Raw genomic sequence first — 24,301 nt, forward strand, 5'->3', positions numbered from 1 at the left:
GCATGCAAATGTATAGACCAGAGACGAACACGACCGAACACATGTCGAAGCTCAGAGACGCACGACTTCCAGGATTCGTCGACACATGCTGAATTCTGAGCATCTCATTGGCCCGTCCTCTCCCTCCGCAACCTCGCTCTCCTTTCTCGCAGCTCTTCGCCTTGCTCACTCGGCTGCTCTTGGTCCTCTCTCACAGCCAACCCGTCTGGTCCTTTGCCCCATCGACCTGCTTTGGGACCCCACTCTGCCTGTCCCCACACATGTACGGGTGAGATCTTAGGGGGTCCTTCGCCCTTTTGCACCACCTCGCGCTCCATGAACCGAGATGTCGATGGCAGATTGTGAGGAACAGGCCCGGACCCGCTTGGTTTGTATGCCGGCGCCGCTTCGTCAGCATAGGACGAGGTGCGGGAGGGAAAGGTAGACGCTTCGTACGAAGCCTCGTCGGCAAAATCTCCCATGTTCGCCATCGCGTCGTTTGCTTCCCTGGAGAGATGCGCTGTAGCAGAGCTACCTTGGGCAGCCGCTGCTGCTGTCGCACCCTTGCCGACTTCCGAGGTAGGCTCTCCTCCCACACCCCACAGTCTCATCTCACTCTCCAGTAGGGGCGTCCACCTCTTCCGAGTCTTCCAAATCGGACTGGACATCTCGTGCAATCGGCTGACTGCCCTTGCATACGAGAAGCGCTCATCCGCACCCGAGAAGATGGCTAAGTCAGGAAATCCTACTACCGTTTCCTCCTTGGCTCGCTGACGCTCCCGCTCCTGCCTCCTCTGCTCGATCTCCAAGCGCCGTTTGTCTGCGATAGATGTGCGTCCGGCACTAGTTGATGAGCCGAGCTCGACGTATGAGCTGATGTTGGGACGGAAACCTTCTTCGACGTCTTGGCGAGCTTCAGACAACGTCTCGCTTTGGATGAGCTGCTCAGATGTGAGCTCGTCTTCCCATCTCCGTTCTTGCTCGCGCTTTGCTGCCGCCGCTTTCTCACTAGCAAGCTGGGCCTCCTCAGGGTAGCCCTGACCAGCAACAGGAGTCAAAAAGGGGCTGCGTGCACCGCGAGCCGACATGTCAACAACATCGTCAGGCTCTGCTTGAGCTGGAGGTGGCGCTGGCCGCCTTTGGCGTCGCTCGTGGCGAGCTTCGGGAAAGAAGAGATCATCAGGCTTTGAGGCTGCCATGATCAGCAATCGCGAGCCCGACTCGTACGCGGCATCGATAAATGTGATCCATCTGAACAGGAACGAGCAATTGGTGTCAGTTTTTGCCAAACCTTCTAGGCCCTACACTGCCACTTACCGCCTGGCTTGGTTCTTGTTGACAAGCAACAACTGGGGAACATCTCGGACTACGATCTCCTCGAAGTGACTGACAATCGTCAAGTAGTCTGCCGGTCCTAAGGGCGAATCACACAAGCCAGCGAAAGTAAATACCGCGATGCTTGGCTGTGTTGGTGTAGGAGGGTACGAGGTCGTGACATGCACGGGACGATTATACACTTTGAGCGTAGTGTGACTTGGGGATCTGCCGTCTACCAAACGGGACAGGGCATTCTGGAAGGCGGGTTCTTGTCCGTGGACGAAGTAGGTGGTATTGCCCAGCGTCTGGCCTCCTGAAATAGATTCGGAAGCAGAGGCGCCGTCCAACCCAAGTGAGGTATCCGAGCCCGAAAGGGCAGCGTCCTCTGCATCTTTGCCAAACGAGTTCCAGAAGTGCAGCGCCCCTGGCATTCTCCTGAAGTCCCGCTCACCTTTCATCTCGTGGACTGGGCAGCGATTGCGCAGCGCTTCGAAAAACTCAACGAGCTGCTGCTGTTGTACGCCGTTGTTGTACAAGTCCTCGGGCAACCGATTCGAAGAGCCGACGACTACGCCGCCCAAGAGCCAGTAGGCTTCTAGAATCCTCTTCAGCAGGCCAGCTGAGGCCACGTCAATGAGCTGAACTTCGTCGAAGAGCAGGACAGGGCCATAGTCAAGGAAAAGCTTGGACGCAGCGTGTAGAGGGAGCGTCGTCTGCGCAGCCGCTGCAAGATTTGTCGTAGCCTCCCTGGCGAGAAGCTCGTCTTGAGTCATCGCGTCTGCAGTGACATCATCTGTTGACAAGGAGTCGGGCCGGAAGAAGGGCATGCCGGTGAGGATTCTCCTCCACCCTGAGCCTTTGCCGTCAGGCCGGACACCGTCTCCCCCTCCTCTTCTCCACACTACGCCTGTTCCTCGATCCGGCAGCACCGTTCTTCTGGGCCCGCTCGAAGCGTGCTGACCCCACTCGAGCTCCTTGTCCGACTGCGCGAGAGGCGTTGGAGCGGCTCCTCCTCTCAGAGCTTGTCGCCTCCTCTCTGCCTCGACCCAAATGATCCGATAGATGGTGAGAAGAAGGTGGTGATAATGTCTCCGAAATTTCCCGCGAGTAGGCAGAGAGTCAAACCATATGTCTAACACCATCGACTTGCCAGTCCCAGGGGGACCAGTGATCAAGAGACCTCGTGGGGTATCGAGGTCGGCGAGCGTCTGCTGCGTGCTAAGATACCGTATCAGAGCTGTTTGTGAGTCCGACATGGTAGCATCCTTTTCCTTGCGAGAGACGTTGGGGTCTGCTGCTGTCCTCTCTGCTGCTCTCAAGATGCCTAGGAGGTGAGCTGGAGGCGTGTAATCTTGCAGTCGCCTGCTAAGGTTACGTAGCTGTTGAAGGCAGAGCAGGCGTAGAGATTTGTCAGCGATAGGCAATAGCTGCCGAGTGACTGCGTGAAACGTACCTTCACTAGTGCTTTGACTTGCTCCAAGTCCTCATCGAGTTCCCCTCGGGCTACCTTAGCCTGGTAAATCAGGAGAGGGTCCGTGATCTGGAGTGCATTCCCACCTGTTCCGTCAGCAGCATCTGCCGCCGATGGCCAATGCCGGGTACCATGGTGTAGTGCATAGACTGGTCTCGTCTGTCGGAATAGAGCGATCGACTGCCGTACCTGCGCTGGCAGCATGGTAGCATGAGTGCCAGGTCAGGGAAGCGTAACAGGCAGGAGCAAGCTACCGGAAGCACGGTTCTCTCGTAAGGTAGAGCAGCTGCTGCAAGTGGAGCGGAAGTAGACACCGGATCGGAATGAGAACGACGAGGCTCGGAGCGGGCCATCGCGTCTACCCTCTCTTACCCTCTCAGCATGGATGGCAGGGTGGCTACCAGCTCACAAGGACATGCTGCAGGGGGAGCCACGAGTAAGAGCCTGGCGTATGAGCAAAGCGCTGAAAGTGACATCTGTGAGAATCCCATGCCTGCTGTATGGGGTGTGCTTGCCTGACAGCTTTAGCGAGTGCCTGGTCCATACGCGAGAAAATTTCAAAGGCAGAGTGGGGCCGTGTGTGGATGAGCGGGAAGAGAGCGGCTGCTCCCGAGATCTTCCCATCCCGACGCATCGTATCAATAACCAGCCATACCGACTCTGCCCCTGGCTTCGTCGTCGAATTCCCCAACACCACCACCACTTGCGTAAACTCTGCATCCCTGCTTACCCCTCAATCCCCTGGATGCGATCATCATCGTAGCTGCTGGTCGCCAGAGAGCCCAAGAACCAGGAGGAAGAGCACGACAGACCGGCATGGAGACGACGGCGGCCGCCCATACTGAGCCGCCATCGAACGATGCTGGTCCCTCTGCCGTGAATACATGGGTGACCTCCCATGCTCCACCCGGCAAATCCGATTCCTCAAAAGTGACCAAGCAGCATGCCTCGCAGACGCAACAGGCAGAAGCAGGGCCTTCACGAATCCCATCCGGGTCCCCTCCTCGACCCCGCACGTCCGTTCAGAAAGGCGGCCAGAGCTTACCCGTGCCTCCTGAGAGTGCTGCTGGTGGTACGAGTACGCCCAATACGCATCAAATATCGCAGGGAAGTGCCTATGACCACTCGCAGACGGGCCTGAATGAAGAGCATGCTCAGCTGCTAGCTTCCCTTGCAGCTGGGCATCAAATAGGCCTGAATCTTGCAGAGAGTACCCCCCAATCTTCTCATGCCTCTGCTTCGCTCCAGCATGAACTTGCTGATGCCGTGATGCAGCATGCAAATGCTCAATCATCCCATCATCTGGGAGAGCAGACGTACGATCACGAATACAATGATGATGATGAGGACGAAAGCGGGGTTGCAGACGGCCCGCAAGGCCCCATCCAAGCCTACGCGAAGATTGACTTCCCTGGCTTTTCGATCTACATTCAGACACTGCGGGTCACCATTGGCCGGCGCCCAGCTCATCTCGCACACGCCTACACATCAGACTACCCACGGCAGATCAACGGCTCGACTAAAATCGAAGGAGACGTAGACATTGATCTCGGAAAAGTCAAGGCAATCTCTCGACTACACGCGGTCATCTACTACCATGCAGGACCATTTCATCCTCAGCCTTATCCTGGAGGAGGCCATCCAGATGCATCTCATCTGTATCGCTCTTTTTGGCGAGAGCCTAATCAGCAACTCAGAGATCTCTTCGTGATGGAGGTACTCGGAAAGCATGGCGCAATGGTTGATGACGTTTACATACGGCAAGGTGGTATCATCCAGCTCGGTAAGAGGTGAGTAAGAGGGTCAATTGATGGTTCCTTCTATGGGGAGTATGGGCTAAAGTCCTGAGTCTTATCACCACGATATCGCAGGACCAAAATTCAAATTGCAGAGCGCGTCTTCTATTTCGTGCTCCCGCCGAATGTGGTAGTTCCTCCGCTGCCTTCCAAGCAGCTGGACTCTCTGTCTCCTTCAGAAGACGAAAGCATGGATGGAAGCGATGACGAGAACGATGATAGCGATGATGAGGCTAGTCAAGAGAGCGATTCCTCAGAACTGTCGGACTCAAAGGAAGGCGGAGAGGGCGAAGGTCAAAAAGCATCCTCCACAGCGACTGCAAAATCGACGGGGCGGCCGAAAGTCCGTCCGAAACTCGTTCTCAAACGCAAAGGAGTGGCAAGCGATGGCGCTGGCGGAGGGAAGGGCAAAGGGAAAGGCAAAGGGAAATATGTCAAGGGCAGCGAAAGTCATGCTGGCGGTAGCGACCACGACATGGAGCTGGACGTCGATACCAACGAGGTGAAAGCTGAGAAAAGTAGCTCTTCTAAGAAGAGCAAGAAGCAGAAAGATGTGGATAGTAACTCCATCAGCAAGGACAAAGACAAAGCTCTGCCAGCTTGGGCCCAAGGAGCCGGAATCGCCGGAAGCAAGCGAAAGCGTGGAGACCCCACTTCTGATGAAGAGGCTTTGGCTGTGGGCACTCCCATCGGTGTCGAGGCCCTCGAAGCTGAAAAGCGAGCTAAGGCTGCGAAGAAGAGGCTAGCGAAAGCGCAGCAGCTTCGAGAAGCAGCGAACGGAGACCCTGCGAAAGAGAAGGAGGCCGATCGGATTGAGCAGAGCGTCAAGCGTCAGGAGGAAGGCGAAGGCAAGGAGAAGAGCCAGAGCAAGGAGAAAGGGCAGGGCAAGGAGAAGGTCCAAGGCAAAGGTAAGGGCAAAGGGGAGACAAGCAGCAAATCTAGCAAGTCGACTCCAGCGGCTACAAGCACTGGATCGGAAGGCGCCATCGATCTGTCGAAAGATGCATCTCCACTTTCGATTCAGCCTCCGTCAGAAGCGCCACAGGCATCAGTATCAGTATCAGTATCAGCAGCATCAGCTGCTCCGCCAAAGGTTCCGTTGCCTGACGCCAGCTCGACACTCGCACCAGGCGATGACGGGGTCAAGCCGGCCCTCACCAACACGGAGCTCATCACTGCTGCACTTCGATCTCCGGAATGTGTCGACGGCAGAGGCAAAATGACGATGCTAGAGGTCTTCGATTGGCTACAGAAGCGCTGGGGCTGGTTCAAGGCGAATGGCAAACACAATGGTCGTGACTGGCAGAACTCTCTCAAGAGCACGTTTCCATCCAGCAAAGACTTCACCAAAATCCCCCGTCGCCCCAACGAGCCCGGAAAAGGGAATCTGTATACCATGTCAGACAGCCCATTGGCTGTACGCCATCGTGAGGAGATTGCTGAGGCCAAGGCCAAGGCCGCCCTAGCGGCAGCGGCCAGCGAAGGTTCTGCCGACACCGCCCCAACTAGTCAGCCGACACAGCCTAAAGCAGTCCCTCCAACAGGCTCCTTTCCCGTTCCAGCACCCAATCCCCCCTCGCATGCTTCCAGTCCGGCACGTGGACCAGCAGCTACAGCAGCTACCGTTGCTGCCATCGTGGGAGGAGGCGCTGCACTCGAGGCTGTCTCTTCTGTCTCTGCCCCTGTTGCTAGCACGAGCAGTCTACCAGCTGCGAGATCCCCTGTCCCTGCTCCGGTACCTCCTGTCAGACCGGAGGCAGCAAGTGCATCACCGGCTCCTGTTCCTCCAGCAGCGGCCAAAGCAGGCTCGCCGGCAACACCAGGAGGTACCCCCAAACCTCAACAATGTGTTCCATTAGTGGTCGGCGCACCACCTGCCAATGCCGTCATTCCAAACAAAGGCAAGCCAGCACCTGGGTCTGTGGAAGCTTTGTTGGATGCTCCACCTATCGTTCATCACGATGGTAAGCTGTACCTTTCCGCCCCAGTCTTTGGCCACCTATCCGCCCAGCAGTTAACAGAGATCGAGCGAATGGGGCCGCAAAAGGCGTTGCAAACACTACAAGGCTTACTGGTGGAGCACCTGAAATTCAAAGTGAGGCAACAGCAGCTGGCCAGTCAGGCCCGGAGCCAAGCTTCACCAAGCCCTCAGCCATTGCGCCAAGGCACTCCGAGCGGTGCAGCGCGTCCACCAGCTACCCCAGGGGTGCCTTCTCCCCGTCCTCAGGCGCCTGTACAGGCGAATTATGGCGGATCACCTGCTGGGTACCAACAGCGACCGCCGGGACAGCCGTACAGTAACACGTCTTCGCCTGCGCCCGCTGGAGTCTATGCACAGAATCGACCGCCGCCCTCTCAAGTGCCTCGGCCAGGTCCTAACGGGTCGTATCAATACCAACAGCAACCCATGATGCGACCTCAAGGTGGGACGAGCGTCACACCTGGCAGTCCCGCCCCTCCCCGCCCATATCCCCGACCTCCCAATACCAACCAGCCCCGTCCAGCCTATCCGACGACTTCAGCAGCGAGGCCCTCTGGTACCATGCCGCCAAGTGCAAATTCTCCCGCCGGGCAATCACGTCCCTCTGGCCCACTAAGCCGTCCACCTACTGCTTACTCGCCGAGTCCGGGCCCCCGACCCCCCGTCGGAGGCTACGCGCCTGCAGGTGCAGTACCCTCGGGACCAATGGGACGTCCACCGCCTCCTCGACCGTACACTGGCAACATAGGTGGGCCGCGACCTCCTTCACATGCACCACAGACTGCTGTTGAAGCTCTCAGCACACTATCATCTCATCCTGAGGCGCCAGGTTTGATGGCCTTGCTGAGACAGCAGGGGCAGACTCCAGGCGAGGCCGTTAAAAATTTGAAGCTGACCCCTGGCCAGATTCAGTTGCTGCAGATGGCAAATGCTATGGCCGCTGTCGGTGGTGGTCTAGGTGGCAACGGACCTGTGGGAGCCTCTCGGCCGGGCGGTGGCGCTTCTCCTGTACCACCCTCGCATCCTCGCCCTCTTGCACCCCCACATACAGCTGCGCAGCGCCCGCCTGCGCCTCCATCTGCTGCTCCTGCCGCCGGTTCTGGTACTGCTTCTGCGCAGTCACCTAGACCACCGCCAGCCGCTGGTCCTACAAGGCCAACGACGCAGCCAGCCGCGGCAGCCCCACCTCAAGGTCCCAGTACGCCTCAGACACAGGCAGCTATGGCGACCTCTCTTCCCGCCGCTGTCTCCGCTACGACCGCCTCTGGGCCAGCTCCCGCTGCTGCAGCTGCTCAAGTGCCTGCACCGGGAGCAGGTTTATCCGTCACGCAGCCAGCTGCATCGACACCGGCTCCTGGCCTTGGCCCTGGCTCTGGCCCATCTGTGACTCCGGCAGCTACCCCAGTCACGGCTCCTGCGAACGCGTCAATCGTGGTTCCGACTCCTCCAGCTACTCCAGCCCCTCCTTTGCCACCTCCGCCTCCCTCAGATACCCAGCCAGCGGAGAACACGGCGCCAGCCGCGCCAACGCCTCAGACTTTGCCCGAGGGAGGTGCAGGCGGACAGTCTTGATGGCGTTTCTCCTCTTTCTCTCTCATTGTGTGAACGTCCGCGTGCCGCATAAAGTCGAACTATCAACTCGACCCTGTCTCACTGTAATGTCTCCTGGTCCCAATGCAAATTGTACTCATAGTCTTCCACCCTTCTTTGCATTCAAAATGTTGAGCTAAGACTCTGTGAGGCACTAATTCGCTTATCAATCGGGATCAGCCTGCTCCCGCTGGACCGTGCACGCGCCTCGTCAAGATCAATAGGGCGGGTAGATTAGAGTTGGCTGGGAGGTGAGGTCCTGGTCAAAGTCACCCATCCATACCCTGCCCGTATCTCCTCCTTCTCCTTTGACCTTTTCTGCCTTTCTTCCCTCTCACACCATCCGAGTCCGCCGCTGAGGAAAGACCTCCTGCAGGCTCTTGCATCAGCGTCTCCACTGCTTCAGTCTAGGCTCCGCACCCTGCACATTGATCGAATCAACCTCATGCTCTCTCGCAGCGGCAACACCTTCAGACAAGTGGCCACACAAGCAGTGGCTGTAAGCATCGCACGCTCAGCTCAGCGAGGCGGCTATGCGACAGCGAGTAAGGTCTTGCGGCGGCCGCTGAAGCAGGACCTTGCACAATCCTACTCGGGCGTGCATTTCCCTCCAGCATCAGGCGAGGACGCCGGTGATCCCCCTCGACCGCCTCCAGCCTCGACTTCAAGTGCTCCTAGCGATCATTCAGACGCAGATCTTCCACGCTCGACAGATCATGCTGTCATATCCCTCTTCGACCTCTTCTCCATCGGCTTGGGCCCCTCTTCCTCCCATACTATCGGCCCGATGCGGGCAGCCCTTATCTTCATCCGCGACATCCTCGACCGGGACCCTACTCTGGTGCCGCGGATAGCCCGCCTCAAAATTGCCCTTTTCGGGGCTCTGGCTGCGACTGGAGAAGGCCACCTCACTCCGCAGGCACTGCTAGCCGGCTTTGAGGGCGAGGATCCAGAATCAGCGGATCCGGACGAGGTGCCAGAGAGGTATGCTGCGATCCTGAGAGATAAGAAGCTGCAGCTGGGGCGCAAGGTCCCCGAGCTGGCGGGAGGCATCGAAGTTGCCTTTGACTACTACAAGGACCTGGCATGGCATTGGGATCGCCAGCTGCCCGTTCATCCAAATGGCATGCGCTTCTCGGTGTTCTCCGTTGAAGGAGACCTACTGGCTACTAATGAGTACTTCTCAGTCGGGGGAGGCTTCGTGGTCAACGGATCTCTAGCCACGGACCCGGGTTTAAATCCTGCCAAAGATGCTGAAGAAGGCTCCACTGCCTTGGCGTCCGGTGAGAGTAGTACCTCTCACCCTGCAGACGTCATGGAGAACGTCTTCTACAAGGAAGTGCGGAGGAGCAATGCTCATCAGGAGAGGAGGAGCGGGATGGCACACGTCGAAGACGGCGCCGAGGATGCGATGTCGCCTCTGCCGCCACCTCCGAGCGCTAGTGGTGAAGAGGGTGTCACCCTCGAGGCTACGAAAATGGCAATGCGAGAGCCGGAAGCTTCCGCTGCTCCTGACGCGGATCACATCCCACTGCCCTTCCATAATGGCAACTCTCTGCTGCGTCTCTGCTCCAAGCACAATCTCACCATTGCTCAGATTGTCTTCCGGAACGAGCTGACTTGGCGTTCGCCTGACGAGGTGCGAGCGCGCATATTCCACATCTGGGGCGTCATGGAGGCGGCCATCCGATCTGGATGCCACTCAACAGAAGAGCTGCTCCCTGGACCGATGAAAGTTCAGAGACGGGCACCAGGACTGTATCGGCGTCTGATGCGGGGACTGAGCAGCTCTGCACCCTCCTTGGCTGAGCGATCCCTTGGCGGTGCGGCCGGGACAGCGGATGCAATGGAGGGCGAAGCATCGTTGGGCGGGCCTGTCGCCATGGGCTCGTCTTCGGAGACGCCTGGCCTTCCGGCTATCGGTCTGAGCCCCACATCCGGGCTCGCACAATCGAAGCGGGTGCATGGCTCCCTCATCCACCATCCCCTACCCACCCCTCCTCGTCGATCGATCTCGAACCCGGACATTGACCGTCTGTCTGCCTTTGCCATTGCTGTCAACGAGGAGAATGCTGCGGGGCGGAGAGTGGTCACGGCACCTACCCTGGGGTCTTGTGGGACTATTCCGGCGGTGCTGTATTGGCATCTCTGCTTCCACTCGGATGATCAAGAGAAGGATGTGGAGACGTTTTTGCTGACCTGCGCAGCGATTGCTATGCTCTTCAAGAGGGGTGCATCTATTTCAGCTGCCGAGGCAGGGTGGTGAGTAAACGACTGAGAGCAGTGTGAGGCATGACATGTGCTGATTCTAGACTTGCTCCCTTTTCTACTCTTCAGCATGGGCGAGATCGGTGTAGCGACTGCGATGGCCGCTGCTGGTCTGACGGCGGTGCTTGGCGGAACACCTTCCCAGATCGAGCACGCCGCCGAGATCGGCATCGAGCACAATCTGGGCATGTCATGTGAGTACCACACGAGGAAAAGGCGAAGGTAGCGAGCGCAAGTCTGACGACTTCCCGTCTACCACATTTTATCCCTCTTCGCCAGGCGACCCAGTCGGAGGGCAAGTGCTAATCCCGTGTGTAGAGCGCAACAGCATGGGGGCGGTCAAGGCCGTCGTCGCTTCTCAGCTAGCTCTGAGCAGCCATAGCCACTATGTGAGCCTGGACGAGGCAATTGCAGCCATGAAGGAGACGGCACAGGGTATGTCCTCGAGATTCAAGGAGACTTCCCTTGCGGGGTTAGCCACGGCAGTCAAGATCCCCGTGGCTGTGCCCGCTTGCTAGAGACCGGGGAGAACAGAGGGCGATAGCCACAATAGCAAGTTTGGACTGGGGAGGAGTGACATTGTACCCAAATTAGCATGAAGATCTGCTCCGCTCGACATACCCATTTACTACTGAATGCATAGAAGACCTCGCGTGTGCCCCGCGTGCCCTACACCCAGATTTCAATCTCGGCCCGCGAGTGCGCTTTGTTCCGACCCGGCGGCGCCCTGAGGGGATACAATGTGATGGTCCGAGGGAGGGCGAACAAGGGAGGCGTGCAGTGCAGCACAAGGCTCTGTAGCCCTCGTCCTGCCATGGTGGAGCTCCGAGTGGCCCCCCTTCCCCCTCCTTCTCTTCTTGTATGTACCTACATCCCACTCCCTTAGCATACACTCAGCATCCCCACTCCCTTCATTGACGAGCGACTAGGCACCTCACATACCAGGAGCAGGCTCCTGACATCACATCGATCTCTCCCCTCCCCCGTCGCCGTCACTCTCCTCGCCCCTATCTCCTGACTACACCACTGCCTTCCACGGGCACCTCCATCCTTACCCTCCCTGGCTACCATCCCTCCTCATCATGAAACTCAATCTCCTCTTCCTCTTCTGCGTCACCTCGTTCATCCTGGCGTACTCCTCGCAGCTCGCAGCTGCAGAGGTGCAGCAGCCCACACCAGCCCTCGAGTACCGCTCACGCCATGCCCACCTCACTCGTGCACGCAGACATAGGCGCCATCTTGGCTACCTCGACAACAAATTTCGCAACGTTACGAATCGGCGAAGCCAAGATTCAAATTCACCAGGCCTGAAGGCACCTCAGCCGTCGGACGCTTTCGAATTGGACAACGATGGCGTACAGGTCGCTGCTTTGTCTGGCAAAGACAAGATGGTCCGTAAGAGAGCAGTATCGACATGCAACGTCAAGCGTGCGCACAAGGCAGCTTCTCACGACACTTCTCAGCAGCCAAAGCAAGAGTCTAAGAAGCAAGGGCAGCCCAAAGGTGCAGAGACAGTCGACAAGAGCATTCAGCACTCCAACAGTACTGGCAAGATTCAAATCGATCTCAACCTCGACTCCGTCAGCCATAGCTCCTCAAGCACTTCCATCAGCCAGAGTGCAGGCTCGTCTTGCTTTCCGGCTCTAGGCTTCAAGATGCCGGGAAAAGTGCCGTCCTCCCTGGATAATTGGTGGTGCAAACCATCGACGGAGCAGGCTTTCGTGAGTGAAGGTGATGTGACGTGTTCGACGCAGTGTTCCACTCTTGACAATACCATTGAATGCACTCGCTCCGCTCTTTTCTGCAGCTGGGGTTCTCGTACCAGGTCGAAGGCTGCCCCTCTCGCTCTCAGCTCACGTCAGACTTCAAGCGCATGCGTCAAGAGTTTCATTCGCGCTATGTCCGCCTCTATGGCGCCTGTGACTCCGGCTCTTTCAACGATGACTTGATTGAGAGTGCTTGGGAGGCTAATGTGGGCATCTACCCCTTGGTCTGGTTCGGCTTCAACAGCGACAACAAGTGGAAGAGTCGCAAGCAGAAGCTGCTGCAAGCCATCAAGAACAATCCAAAAGCACCCTACGTCGTCCGAGGTGTAGTGATGGGCTCTGAACCACTTTTCGACGGCGTGTTGCCTGTCCAACAGCTAGTTGGAGAGATGGAGGGCATCAAGCAGGAGCTCAAGCATTTCACTGACCAAAAGGCAAATGGTGACTCGGCCATGCATGTCACCTCGAGTGATATGAGCTACTCGTACCAGAAGTTTGACAGTGGGTCCAAGATCCTCCAGTCCGCTACCGTCCTCCAGGCCAATGTGCTCCCCTTTTTCAGTCAAAGTGCCAAGTTCGGCAACAGCGCCGATGCCATGAAGGGCATCAAGGACACCTACTCGTACCTACGTGACCACTCTGGCGGGCACAAGAAGATCATCTTTGCCCAGACTGGCTGGCCCTCCACTTCCGAAGTCTGGAAGGGCAACTCCAAAGACGCAGTCGCCTCGGTCGCTAGCGAGGAGGCTTACTTCAAGATGCTCGACAAGGCCGCGTGTGAGGATTCTACCTTGAGCAAGGGACCGCAGGGTGGACTTGGATGGTTCGCACACATCTGGAGCGATAGTGGTCTTCCTGGATGGGGTGTCATTGACTCCAATGGCAAGCCCAAGTTCAACTTCAAGCCAAGGACTACTTGTCACTAGATTCCACGCCCATAAGCAGAAGACACTCCGCACAACCGGCTCTCTCCATCAAAAGCTTCTCCCTCTTACCAGTCTTGTCTCTATTTGGGCCTTGCGAATCTCGCATGGGCGCCCATCGTCGCCGCCACCAAGAAGCTGGCTCTCTTTGGTGTTGCGCTCTCTACATCTACTCTGTACATCAGTTCTGTCTAAGATCCAACGTAGTTCGTCTTCTTCCGCGAACCTTGCGAGCTCCAGCGCCAGAGTGCGGACAGTGGCCAGAGTGAGAGGTTGCAGTGGGAGTGAGATGCTACATCTATTCTACAGTTGAGGTCTTGGACCCTCATCTCGTCTACAAGCTAGGCTTACGGTCTTCTGCCTTCTTCCCTGCCTGGTCGTGTGACGTCTCTTTCCTCGGTTCTTCTGCAGAGGTAGAGGTAGATACGGAGAGCTTGGAGACTTGCTCTGCGAGATCCTCACCAGTAGCATCTTGATGCTGACTTTCTGTTGCATCGGTCCGCTTCGACTTTGGCTGCTCGACAGCCCGGGACACCTCCTTTGCGACCTTGTCCGCCTCTTTTTCAGCAGCAGACAAACCATCAGTACCCGTCTTCTCACTCTGCGTTGCTCCCTCCGAGCTTGCCCCTGCTGCAGCCTTTTGCTCATCAAAGACCTTCTTCTCCCTCGCCCAAATCTCCCTCAATTCCTCTTCCCATCCACAAATGCCCGCCAACTCAAGAGCGCCCTCGTCCGTCTTGCCTTGGAAGAAGACGTCCCTGATGGGGCGCTTGTCAGACTTGTCCCGGAGAGAGAGTCCGTCAAAGTCGAAACCAGATTCGCGGAGGGGGAAATAGGAGGACAGACCACCGGAAGAGAAAGAGGAGGAGTCTTCGGAGCCTATGTCCCCCACACGTTCGAGGTTTATGAGGAGGCGGGGACAGCTCGAGGGGACTCGGTCTATCAGTGAGGCGAACGGTTGGACCTGATGAAGGGTAGGGAGGGTGAACAGGACTCAGCGGGGCTGAACAGCAGCTTGGAGACTAGCTCAAAGGTTGGCTCACCTGTAAGCTTGTTCCCATGGTAATGAGGAGATCTGCTTCTTTCAGATCACTAAGCCGCTCGAAGAATCGGTTGGGCAGTCCCTCACCGAAGACTTATAGGGTCACAGGAAGATGTGAGCGTGGTGTCAGACTTCAGCGATTCTTTCGCCAAATCTGGGTGCATACCACCCGGCGTCCCACTCACAGACAATGTCAGGCTTGACCAGTCCACCTTTTCCACCCGTCCTCTTCTTGCACCTCTCCTCTGCACATCGAGCAATTTCCCCCTTGAGACACTTCTCCTTCATCCATTCTCCATCCACCTCGGTCCCACACTTGATACACCTACTTGTTGCAAAGCTCCCATGCGCCTCTACGATCCTCTCCGCGGGCAAGCCCGCCAGCCGATCGAGCGTATCGATGTTCTGTGTAAAGACGCGGAGGAGCTTGCCCTTCTCGTTCAAGAGGCGGAGGAAGTAGTGGGTGAGGGTTGGGTGGAAGTTGCCAGGGTAGAGCTCTTTGGAGAGAGTAAAGAAGGGCTGAGGGGTGGACTGGAAGTAGCCGATTTCGAAGATGGCTTCTGGGTATGGGAGCTTGTACTTGGCCAGATTGGCGTACAGGCCCGTCTGTGAGAGGAAGAGGTTGGTCAGTTTTACCAGACACGGAGCTGGTTATCATTGTAGCTATGGTGGACAACTTACATCGGGTGAGCGGAAGTCTGGAATTCCAGAAGCCGTCGAGACGCCGGCACCGGCCAAGACAACCACCTTCTTGATCTTATCGCTGGCCAGGAGCTTCCCTACCGTCTCGATTGTGGGGAAAGCTGCCTTGTCGGGATTGAAAGCAGCAAGGACGCTGGGAGTACGGAGTGACATTGTTGCCATGATCAAGTGGCAGAAAGCGGTAAAATTGATCTGGAAATCGAGGTCGACATTGACACGGAAAGGGAGCGAGCGAGCGGGGGTGGAGGTGGACTTTCGCAATTGGCTGGTGCGAACCATAAATCGGCCTACCATTCTCTGTTGCAGCATGCTTCGCGCAGGCGAATGAAGCCCAACCTTGCCAAAACAAGGACTTCACTGGGGCAAGTCCATGATGCTATACCAAGACTCATCCTGAGGTGGACAAAAAAGATATTTGGCAGCGACGAGGTTCGAACTCGCGCGGTTTCCCACTGCGGAACTGTAAAATTTAGGAATCCTAAACGCAGCGCCATAACCACTCGGCCACGCTACCATCCTAAGAATTCGATCTCTGTAGTCACAGTATATACTTTGCCACGGACAAGCGAGCGCAACAAGGCAGCTTCCATCTTCTCGCACAGGGCACTCGCATCTGCCTCCAGTGATATCTGATTCCGCACCATCTCCATCTCTGAGCTCGGCAAGGCGTACGATGCGAGTCGCCACAACGGCTTCTCGAGCCTGTTCCGCTTCGTCCAGCCGGCTGCCCTCGCTATCGTCATGCACTCAGATACGACCCAAGAGCAGAGGTAAAGGTTGCTCAGGTGCGGCGGTATCGCCCTTCACCTCATCTGCCGCTACACTTTCACCTCAGCCCCCAGCTGTTTCCAGCAATGCTATCCTGTCCAGCACCTCGGATCTCGGTCGTCACTTCTACCTCAACACGTGAGTCATCAGTCGTCAGCGGACGACACCACGAATCATACTGATCCCTTTGTCCTGTCTACAGTGCGTTGGACTTTTGGGCTTCGAAGAAGACGCAGAATCTCACGCTCCGTCAGCTGCTCTTCTTTGGACGCTCGCTCGGCCGGGATCCCGACAAGATCCTCAAATCTGCGAATTTTGTGCGAGAAGAGCTGCCGGTGCGGATCGCTCAGCGGATCAGAGATATGCAGAACTTGCCCTTTGTGGTCATGACTAATGCTCACTTGGGCGAGGTGTATCACCTGTACTGGAAAGCCTTTGATCGTTTCAGGAAGTTTCCGGTGATACGCAGTCACGAGGAGAACGAGACATATGTGAAGCTATTGAAGGAGCTTCTCGACGAACAGTGAGTACTGCTGTTTGTCCTGCCAGAGGCCGGGACTTCTCCGACGCCATACTCGACTCACACTGCTGCATCCCTCTCCATCCTCTGCTTCCATAGCCTGACAGTCATTCCTTCTCTTGCTCTCGGCGTCGTCGAGGTGTCCGAGCACATCCCGGCAGAACAGCTAGAGAGCTTCATGCAAAGGATGTTGAAGAGTCGAATCAGCAGGAGAGTTCTCGCGGAGCAGCACATTGCCCTCACAGAGGCGTGAGTGTATTAGTGCAGTTGGTCGCAGATGTGCGGGATCGCTGACCTCCCGCCTGCGTCGCTTCCCTCACAGTCTTGACGATCCGTTCGCTTTTTTCTCTACCGACGAGAATCCGGGGCCATCCAATCAACCAGAGCATATTGGCATCATTCACACTCACCTCTCGGTCCAGTCGATCGTCAGAGAGTCGATCGACCTTCTCACTCGGATCTTCGCCAAAGACGCTAACATGACGCCTGAGGAAGCCCTTCAAACAAAAGCCGTGCCGCATATGATCGTTGATGGCGATCTCGAGGCGACTATCTCTTACATACCCGAGCACCTCTCTTTCATCGTCTTTGAACTGATCAAGGATGCGATGAGGGCGGTAATGCGCTTCAAGCCCGAAGAGCGCGACGATATCCCGCTTCGAGCTACCATCGTCGAAGGTCCGCCTGAGGACGACTTGATCATCCGAGTCTCTGACTGCGGAGGCGGCGTATCTGATCTGGTCTCAAGACTAGCATCGTACCCCAAGCCGACGACGAACGGGGGGCCAGGGGAGTCCCTGGCACGACAGCAGCAGCCGAGCCCGCTGGAGGATCAGCCTGCGACGGCTACCATGCCCTCCACGAGCTTCAATAAGAACACAGCAATTGCTTTCTCGGCGTCCACCTCCTCTCCCCTTTCCGCAGAAGGCGCCATCTATCGGTCGCAGACGCCAAGCGATTACCCAGTACCGGGAGGGCCGGCCTCAAGTCCTACTTCCACCCTCACCGATGTCTTGTGCTCCTTCAGCCACGTGCGGCGGAGACTCGAGCTGGAAGCAGAGGCACGACATGCAGAGGAGGAAGCACGACGGAAAACTAGTACTGAGACCACGACGGATCCGACTGCAGCCTCGCCTTCCGAACCCACCTCTGCGGCCTCTTCTCCACCTACTAGCTCCTCCATTTTACTAGGAGCCTCAGCCCAAGCAGGTTTGGGGTCGCGCTCCAAGCTCGAACATCTCAAGAGGATCGGCCGCTTCAAGGGCACTGTGGGAGAGCAGATCGACGCTGCTGTTCCTTCCTCTTCCCGATCTCAGTCTGCAGGCTCCGGCGCCGCCGCTGCCGACAACTCTCTCAAGACATCACTCTCTTCCACTTCCCTTGGTATGGCCGACACTGGGCTAGGATTGCCGATGGCGAGGGTGTATGCTGAATTCTTTGGAGGTAGTCTGCAATTTAGGAGCTTGGACGGACATGGACAGGATGTGTATATTAGAGTGCCGAAGCTGGGGATGGTTCGAGAGGGTACGGGCGGAATTGGATTATAGCGCATTGCAACTTAATCCAGTTGACAATTCTCCTGTATCGGATGTTACCATAAATATCATGGCAGCCAGATGGCCTCCACTCAACGCCAGGCACCTTCTCTATCGAAGGCTTCCATCGAGCGAGGCGTGATCAGCCAGCCCTGCAGCGGGGCCCTGTCACTGCTTAGGAGCCCGTCTTGACGCCCGCCTGAGGAGGCATCAAGGGCAGTCTCGAGACCCTCCGTTGTGCTCTTTTCGATACCGTCTGACGCCTTGGCGTGGTCGCCAGTGAGCGAGACCTGTTGCAGCCATGTATTGACAACAGCTCTCTCTCCCGCATCATCTTCTGACCAACTATTTTCATCAACCAGGTGCTCGGCCCTCAAGATAGCTTTGCAACTTCGATACCACTCAATGTTACTATCATACTGATCAGCAACTCCAGAGTCGTTCGGACGGCCCTTGCCCTTGAGCTCAGCATAGCTGTCTGGCTGAACGGCGACTTCGAGCTCTTGGGCGAGATTCCGCATGAGCAAGAAGTGTTCCAGTTTGCAAACTTTCGAGCGACTCTTCCCGTACAGAGGAGCGTATCGACCGCCGGCAAGAAGGCGATTCGACGAGCGTTTGGTGGAGGCGCCTTGTTTGATTCCGTATACGAGTTTCTCTAGCTTAGCGACGGGCGCAGTAATCGTATGTTCTGCGCTACCGCTGGCGTGCTTCGCTCCAGACTTGACGTCAAGCCAAGTTGGGCGAACATAAGAGGAGCTCTCCCAGGCCGGTATGAGGGCAATGGGCCCTGTTTGCTCCACCGATGCCGCGTCAGTCTTTGTTGTTGCAGCCTCAGCGGACCCGGTTGCCTCTTCTAGCCTCATGCCGTTCGCTATCGCCCGTTCTCTGACGCAGTCTTGCGACTGCAGAAACTTGCAACGTGTGAGCTCGATCAGTGGAGGCTCCAGACTGTGAGAAACTCCAGCATCTTTCAGCCTTCTGGTAAGCTCTCTACCAGCATCGTTGCACCGCTCCGTGACATCTAGCCCTCTTCTGATCTCCTTCAGCACTCTTTCCTGCGCGCTGTCCTGGCGCAGATCGACATCGCTAGCTCCTACGACGAGCCCGTCGATGGGCATCCTGTCCGTCGCGAGCCTGCTCAGAGCAGCCCCCTGCCAGCCGAGAAGCGACCAAAGAAGGAGCTTATCGGTGCACGAGTGGCATAGCGACGGGGGTGCGTCTGGACGACCAGGTACAGTCCTCAGCCTTGGCCTGGCTAAGCCTTCATCGACGACCTGCCGACCTCTGAGCACGGCACCCGATTGAGAGCGAGGCATGTCACCGGACGAAGGGAATGTGCTTCGCGTCTGACAGTGAGCTTTCAAGTCGCGGCTGTAGCTGACATCCTCTTTTGCCCTGCGCCGAGCTAAGTGAGGTGAGGAGCATTCGCCGCCTTCGAATGGAGCGATAACCCTGTCAGCGGGCTGATTCTTTATGAGTGAGTTTAATGCTGATTCGAGACTCACATGGCAATGTCGAGACGTACCACCAGACCTTGATACCCTCCCGGAGCTGCCATATTTGATTATCGCTTCTCTTTTGCAAAAGCAAAGGAAGGCCATCGAGAAGGACGCCTGTTTCATCCTGGCCTTCCTCTCTCTGCTTCGTCCATCCAGCCTCTACAGCAATCCTCTGCGCCAACCATCTCCTGGCTCCTCTTCTAGCGAGGACCTCGGCATGAAGATCGTGCAGTACATCTCCAGGCGTGCCTTTGAGATTTTCGTAGGGAGTAGTCTTGGTACCTGTGCCGAGTGCAATGGGTATCACCCTCGGTGTTGCATCAGTCGGAAGTACGAGTGAGACAGAGGAGAGAATCGTCCATTCGAGAGCGCCATTCCTGATCGGCAGATGCGTCGCTGAGCTCGGGGAAAGGGATGAATACAGCGCTAGTGTTGCCTCTGCTACCAAGTCGCCCAAAGATGGCTTCGATGAGGCCGAAGCCGGAGAGCTGGCCATCAATGGGGATGCAAGCAGGACAAGAAGAAGTGCAGCATCGCCTTCCCCGGGAAAAGCGGAAGTGGGAGTGGAGCGGCGCCAAGAGGCGAAGGTGCGGAAAGTCATGCTGAACAGAGCTTCGACCCTTTAAGTCTCCTTCACATTGCATCGGTATTGGTACTGTACGTCTCCAGGAGCGGCCGCGGAGGCCAGACACAGGCGAAGATGGCCTCGTACCCATTGCCATCATCCTCTACCTCCTCTGCACCTCCACCACTCCTTCTGAATCCCCTCCTTACTGCTTCACAGATCCTCTCTTCAGCCTCTTCCCACCTTCCAGACGACCTAGTGCACGACCTCCTCGCGTACGGCGCCCAATTCATTCATCGTCTGTGCTCCCTTCTCAACCTGCCACAAAGGCTCACAGCCACGTCGCAGATCCTCTTCCAGCGATTCTATGCTACCACGTCGCCCGATCGCTTCGGAGTGGTAGACGTGGCCATGGCGTGTGTATACCTAGGAGCAAAGGTCGAGGAGTGCTCTGCGAAGCTCAAGGTCAGGGACTTGATCAATTGCACCGATTGGATGATCGATCGTGATCGTTGGGCCGAAGAGGAAGCGAAGAAGAGAGGGAAGGGCAACGGCTGGGAGCAGAAGGTTGGGAGCATTGATGGAGACGAGGTCCCTTCCTCAGCCTCGGCTTCGCCAAACTCTCAAGAATTCGTCTATCGGCCTCATACGTATCACTCTTCCATCTTCTATGCCTACAAGGATACAGTTGTTTTTCACGAAATGCACATACTCAAGCGTCTGGGCTTTCATCTGGAGGTACAGCTGCCCTATGCAACCCTCATGAACTACCTCAATATCCTCGGCGTTGGAAAGGATAAAGACGTCGTCGAAGCTTGTTGGGGCTTCTGCAGCGACATGTGAGGAGCCAGTATCAATATGGACAGCATTGAGTCGTCTACTGACATAGCGTCCTCTCCCACCAGGCTGCAAACGCCCTGCCCAGTCCTCTTTCAGCCGCATACCCTGTCTCTCTCCTCCATCTACTATCTCTCCCTGCTGCCTGGCTCTCCACTCCCGCCCCTGCCCAGGGAGCCGCATCCATGGTGGACCCTCTTCGACGTCACGCTCGAGGAAATGCGGACCGTCTGTTCCTGGCTGCAAAGGCTCTACGATGGAAAGGACGGGACTGCTAGTCGCGTCAGAGAGGAGTGGGGTGGGATGGGGTCACTGGCTAAGAAAGACGGCATCAGAGGTTGGATCCAGAGGAGAGATGAAGGCAACGGCAAAGACGAAGAGGACTTTGAGAGTGGGAGAAAGTCTCCAGCAGGGTAGTAATCCTCAGCCCAGAGCTCCATGCACACACTAGCAGTCGGAACCTGGACATCGGTATGGGCACAAATTGGCCTGTGCTTGCCCATTTGGGCCACAGGCTAGGACCTAGCCACCAGGCTCGCAAGCTCCTCGATCTCTCTCGGACCAGTCATGCAGCATCCTCCTAACCAAATGCCTGCCCAGGCACCACTGACAGCCGCGACCTCAGCAAGACTGTAGAGGTCTCGTGCCCATGTGGCAGGCGAGGGGGGCTCGTTGGTCTGCTTGCCTGATGCAGGATCGAGCCAGCATCGATTCACCGCATCCCACACCAGCCCTCCGTCTGGGTACATCTGTTGAAAAAGAGTAAGGAGGCAGGTAGTCTCAGCACGAGGCGGACCCAATGCAGATTGGCGAAATTGCAACTCAATACCGATCTACTCACAAAGAGGTGTAGCTTTTCCTCTTTCAATTGCCTTGGCTCTTGTAGGGCTTCCTGCGCAAAGTACTCCAAGGTGCTCTTCAGGATGTTCGTCTTTGTACAATTGATACCCACACCCGCAATCGGCCACTTGAGCCCCCTTTTGCGCTTCTGGATCAGCTCCACAATCTTTTTCAGCCCTGTCCGATCTTCTGTAGTCGGGTACGGTAAGAAGCGTCCTTCTGTCTCTGGTGGAAAGACGAAGCTGATGTAGACCGGAGGCAGCGCTGATTCTGTCAGCCGTCCTCCTTGATCTTCTTGTAGGAGCTCCTCTAGAGCTGTCAGAATGGCGTCGGCCTCGTCTATGCGGGGTATTGTCTCGAAGGCGATCAGGTCCACTGTGCTCGCGAAAGTGGGGGTTGCAGCTGCTGCTACAAGCCGATCTTTGTGGAATCGGACTAGGTCGAAATATGAAAATGAAGAGTACTCGCCGGTATCTGAATTGAGTGTATGATTAAGGTCAGATGGATTAAGGGCACGAAGTCGGAGAAATAGCACTCACATTCTGCGCCATTTGCCAGACAGGCTCCATACGGCCCCAATGTCAGACTGACGAGGGGTCGCTCCTCTAGCTTGCCGCCCTGCTCCTTGATCCACTCTTCACGTGCTTCACCTGCCCCTCTGATTCCCCGATCCCACATGTCGGCCCTCTTCCGTTGAATCTCCTCAGAAGACCAACCTCCCTTCTCGCATGCCAGATCTGCTAGCTGGTAGGTCAAGGTCCCAACGATTTGGGCGCCGGCGGAGAAGTAGTCTCTGTGCAGACGCTTCACAGTGGAGAAGTCGTCAGGGTTGGATGAGGCTAGAAGAGAAGTGCCGAAGAGAGAGGAAGTGAGATCTACCCCCAGCGTCGAAAGGTGGGTGCCCTACGAAGGGTGAAGTGTCAGACATCGTCAATTGAGAAGGCAGCAGGCAGACAGTCATAAGAGAGGATGTTTGCTCACCTGGCCACCATCGATAACTCCAATGAGCGCTCGGCCCGACGACAAGGTCGACTGCGACAGCAGACGGTTTAGCTTGTCCATGCCTTCTGACTAGCTTGACCACAGAGCAACATACAGCAAGGAATATCGGGAACGAGCAAAGTGCGGACCGGAAGATCTTCCCTTTCCGTGTCGCGTGGCTTGGCCCATGACGGAGACGAAGGTCTCGCACGAGCCTCAAGCCACGAAAGATTCCCATGGCTGAAGTGGAGCACAGCTGGTGATGACCTGAGCTCAGACTCAAGGTCTGGATGCTCAGTCGTTCATTCTATTGGACGCACTTGCTTCCATATCTTCATATCATTCTCATTCTCAATATCTAGATCATGCTCTCTTCGGCTGGTCTCAGGGCCCTTGCGGTATGTCTTGGTCATGAATGACACAGAATCTGCGGACTCATCACCTGACGCAGCTCACCTTTTCAATGACCTGTGTAGCCCACCATCGGACTGATCTATGGCTTCCAGGGTGCGCCTTTTCGAGAGCTGCGTGAAGGTCTTGCCCTCTCCTGACTTGACGTTTCTCTTTCTTTCTCTCTTCGGTCGCAGCTGCCTGTGCCTCGATTGCTGTCCCGCTGAAGACCGAGAAGTACTATGACCTCTGCGGGTCAATGGGCTTCCTGTCGGCTGTCGGCTTCTCCCTTTACTGGCCTTCATTGCGAAGCAAGTTCATCGTGGGTACAGCCGGGGCCACGATTCCGGCCATCACCGCCTTCCACCCTAGGCAGCTGGTCATGAGTGGTATCACCGCTCTCTGGGCAGGTCGCCTGGGGACCTTCCTTTTCCAGCGCATCCAGAAACACGGTGGTGACTCCCGATTCGACGACATTAAGCCCTCTCCCGTCAAGTTCTTCGGCGCCTGGATGATGCAGGCCACCTGGATTGCTATCACTGCTCTGCCCGTCTGGCTCATCAACACGACTCCTCGAACCTTGCAGCCAAAGTTTGGACCTCTTGATTTCCTGGGCTTGAGCGTCTGGGTGCTTGGGTGGGGTCTTGAAGTTGTTGCTGACCGGCAGAAGACCCTCTGGAGGGAGGCAAAGAGCCAGGGCAAGCACGACGAGCAGTTCATCGGGTCTGGAGTCTGGGCATGGAGCCGACGTGAGTCAGGAATGCAGCTGTCTTGTGCGTCCTTAGAGCCGCCGAGTGCTGAAGTCTCCAATCTTTGCCTCCCTTTACAGACCCCAACTACTTTGGTGAGGTATCATCCTGGGTAGGCCAGTACATCCTCTCGCTCTCTGCCCTGTCCGCTGCTTCTGGACCTATGGGTGCTACTTCCCTGACTGCCTCCTCGCCTTGGTTTCCTCGCTACATCGTCTTTGCCGCGGCGGCGTCGCCCCTGCTGGAGTACGCGCTGATCAGGTACATTTCTGGAGTGCCGATGCTGGAGCAGTCTATTGAGAAGAAGCTGGGCGATGATCCCAAGTGGAAGCAGTACAAGAAGGAGACTCCTGTGTTCATTCCTTTCATCGGAGGCTCGAAGGCGTAGGCGTAGATGTAAGGCATGAGGTGGGAAGCGAAATTGTAGGAGGAAAGAAAGCACTTTTTATGAGACGAGGTTCAAGCGCTCGCGTCCGTCATGCGTACGACGGACGTGTGAGGCATGCTCGCAAGACTGGAACGTTGTTATTCACCGCATCTCGGTATCATCTTGTCAGACCTGCTTTTAAAAAGCAACATGAGTCTGCCTAGCATCTCATGCATGTTCAGCGCTTGTCAACCAAATCACATCTGTCTCTCGACCATGTCTCCGTCCCCTGCGACCCCAGACGCGTAGGGCGTTCCGGGAGATTTTAGTTCCGCCAAGCCAAGCCTCGCCCCCTGAGTGCCTCCGTCCGAGGGCGTCCCCGTGCGCCACGGTGCTTTGATAGGAGCCTCGTTTG

At 56.6% G+C, this 24,301-nt stretch overlaps 11 protein-coding genes and 1 non-coding gene across 12 annotated transcripts; 6 read left to right on the plus strand and 6 right to left on the minus strand.

Annotated features, from left to right (window-relative positions):
* Positions 1-37: 37 nt before the first annotated feature.
* On the minus strand, positions 38-3,031 carry BCV69DRAFT_280419 (hypothetical protein). Its single transcript, XM_025491609.1, has 3 exons — positions 2,750-3,031; positions 1,297-2,675; positions 38-1,230 (listed from the first exon to the last, which is right to left on the minus strand). Exons 1-3 carry the CDS (start codon positions 2,969-2,971, stop codon positions 105-107), a joined length of 2,727 nt encoding a protein of 908 aa, XP_025349971.1. The 5' UTR covers positions 2,972-3,031; the 3' UTR covers positions 38-104.
* Positions 3,032-3,583: 552 nt separating this feature from the next.
* BCV69DRAFT_296785 (hypothetical protein) lies at positions 3,584-8,116 on the plus strand (the record flags this gene model as incomplete). Its single annotated transcript, XM_025494045.1, has 2 exons — positions 3,584-4,557; positions 4,639-8,116. 2 exons carry the CDS (start codon positions 3,584-3,586, stop codon positions 8,114-8,116), a joined length of 4,452 nt encoding a protein of 1,483 aa, XP_025349972.1.
* Positions 8,117-8,348: 232 nt separating this feature from the next.
* On the plus strand, positions 8,349-10,956 carry BCV69DRAFT_98273 (hypothetical protein). Its single transcript, XM_025495676.1, has 3 exons — positions 8,349-10,396; positions 10,472-10,596; positions 10,682-10,956. The coding sequence occupies exons 1-3, from the start codon at positions 8,580-8,582 to the stop codon at positions 10,918-10,920; spliced, it is 2,181 nt and encodes a 726-aa protein (XP_025349973.1). The 5' UTR covers positions 8,349-8,579; the 3' UTR covers positions 10,921-10,956.
* Positions 10,957-11,586: 630 nt separating this feature from the next.
* Positions 11,587-12,139, minus strand: BCV69DRAFT_98284 (hypothetical protein). The gene has a single exon (XM_025495677.1). The coding sequence runs from the start codon at positions 11,989-11,991 to the stop codon at positions 11,701-11,703; it is 291 nt and encodes a 96-aa protein (XP_025349974.1). The 5' UTR covers positions 11,992-12,139; the 3' UTR covers positions 11,587-11,700.
* Positions 12,058-13,094, plus strand: BCV69DRAFT_245349 (glycoside hydrolase family 17 protein; the record flags this gene model as incomplete). Its single annotated transcript, XM_025490149.1, has 2 exons — positions 12,058-12,123; positions 12,210-13,094. The coding sequence occupies 2 exons, from the start codon at positions 12,058-12,060 to the stop codon at positions 13,092-13,094; spliced, it is 951 nt and encodes a 316-aa protein (XP_025349975.1).
* A 331-nt stretch (positions 13,095-13,425) lies between these two features.
* On the minus strand, positions 13,426-14,988 carry BCV69DRAFT_296788 (NAD-dependent deacetylase sirtuin-2; the record flags this gene model as incomplete). The annotated part of the gene is made up of 4 exons (XM_025494046.1): positions 13,426-14,055; positions 14,135-14,226; positions 14,319-14,739; positions 14,815-14,988. 4 exons carry the CDS (start codon positions 14,986-14,988, stop codon positions 13,426-13,428), a joined length of 1,317 nt encoding a protein of 438 aa, XP_025349976.1.
* A 263-nt stretch (positions 14,989-15,251) lies between these two features.
* On the minus strand, positions 15,252-15,349 carry BCV69DRAFT_t12. Its single transcript has one exon. It is a non-coding gene; the product is annotated as a tRNA-Leu (tRNA).
* A 159-nt stretch (positions 15,350-15,508) lies between these two features.
* Positions 15,509-17,670, plus strand: BCV69DRAFT_296789 (hypothetical protein; the record flags this gene model as incomplete). The annotated part of the gene is made up of 4 exons (XM_025494047.1): positions 15,509-15,741; positions 15,806-16,126; positions 16,223-16,372; positions 16,446-17,670. 4 exons carry the CDS (start codon positions 15,509-15,511, stop codon positions 17,668-17,670), a joined length of 1,929 nt encoding a protein of 642 aa, XP_025349977.1.
* BCV69DRAFT_310328 (hypothetical protein) lies at positions 17,359-19,661 on the minus strand. The gene is made up of 2 exons (XM_025494782.1): positions 19,164-19,661; positions 17,359-19,090 (listed from the first exon to the last, which is right to left on the minus strand). The coding sequence occupies exons 1-2, from the start codon at positions 19,651-19,653 to the stop codon at positions 17,751-17,753; spliced, it is 1,830 nt and encodes a 609-aa protein (XP_025349978.1). The 5' UTR covers positions 19,654-19,661; the 3' UTR covers positions 17,359-17,750.
* A 196-nt stretch (positions 19,662-19,857) lies between these two features.
* Positions 19,858-20,976, plus strand: BCV69DRAFT_244686 (cyclin-like protein; the record flags this gene model as incomplete). Its single annotated transcript, XM_025490124.1, has 2 exons — positions 19,858-20,561; positions 20,628-20,976. 2 exons carry the CDS (start codon positions 19,858-19,860, stop codon positions 20,974-20,976), a joined length of 1,053 nt encoding a protein of 350 aa, XP_025349979.1.
* Positions 20,977-21,074: 98 nt separating this feature from the next.
* BCV69DRAFT_310330 (Homocysteine S-methyltransferase) lies at positions 21,075-22,696 on the minus strand (the record flags this gene model as incomplete). Its single annotated transcript, XM_025494783.1, has 4 exons — positions 22,381-22,696; positions 21,939-22,302; positions 21,401-21,873; positions 21,075-21,308 (listed from the first exon to the last, which is right to left on the minus strand). Exons 1-4 carry the CDS (start codon positions 22,459-22,461, stop codon positions 21,075-21,077), a joined length of 1,152 nt encoding a protein of 383 aa, XP_025349980.1. The 5' UTR covers positions 22,462-22,696.
* A 17-nt stretch (positions 22,697-22,713) lies between these two features.
* On the plus strand, positions 22,714-24,219 carry BCV69DRAFT_280427 (DUF1295-domain-containing protein). Its single transcript, XM_025491610.1, has 4 exons — positions 22,714-22,778; positions 22,857-22,887; positions 22,968-23,519; positions 23,600-24,219. Exons 1-4 carry the CDS (start codon positions 22,746-22,748, stop codon positions 23,905-23,907), a joined length of 924 nt encoding a protein of 307 aa, XP_025349981.1. The 5' UTR covers positions 22,714-22,745; the 3' UTR covers positions 23,908-24,219.
* The last annotated feature ends 82 nt before the right edge of the window (positions 24,220-24,301 follow it).

This window comes from Pseudomicrostroma glucosiphilum (genome assembly GCF_003144135.1).
Source record: "Pseudomicrostroma glucosiphilum strain MCA 4718 unplaced genomic scaffold BCV69scaffold_2, whole genome shotgun sequence".
In the NCBI taxonomy this organism is placed as follows: Eukaryota; Fungi; Basidiomycota; class Exobasidiomycetes; order Microstromatales; family Microstromataceae; genus Microstroma; species Microstroma glucosiphilum.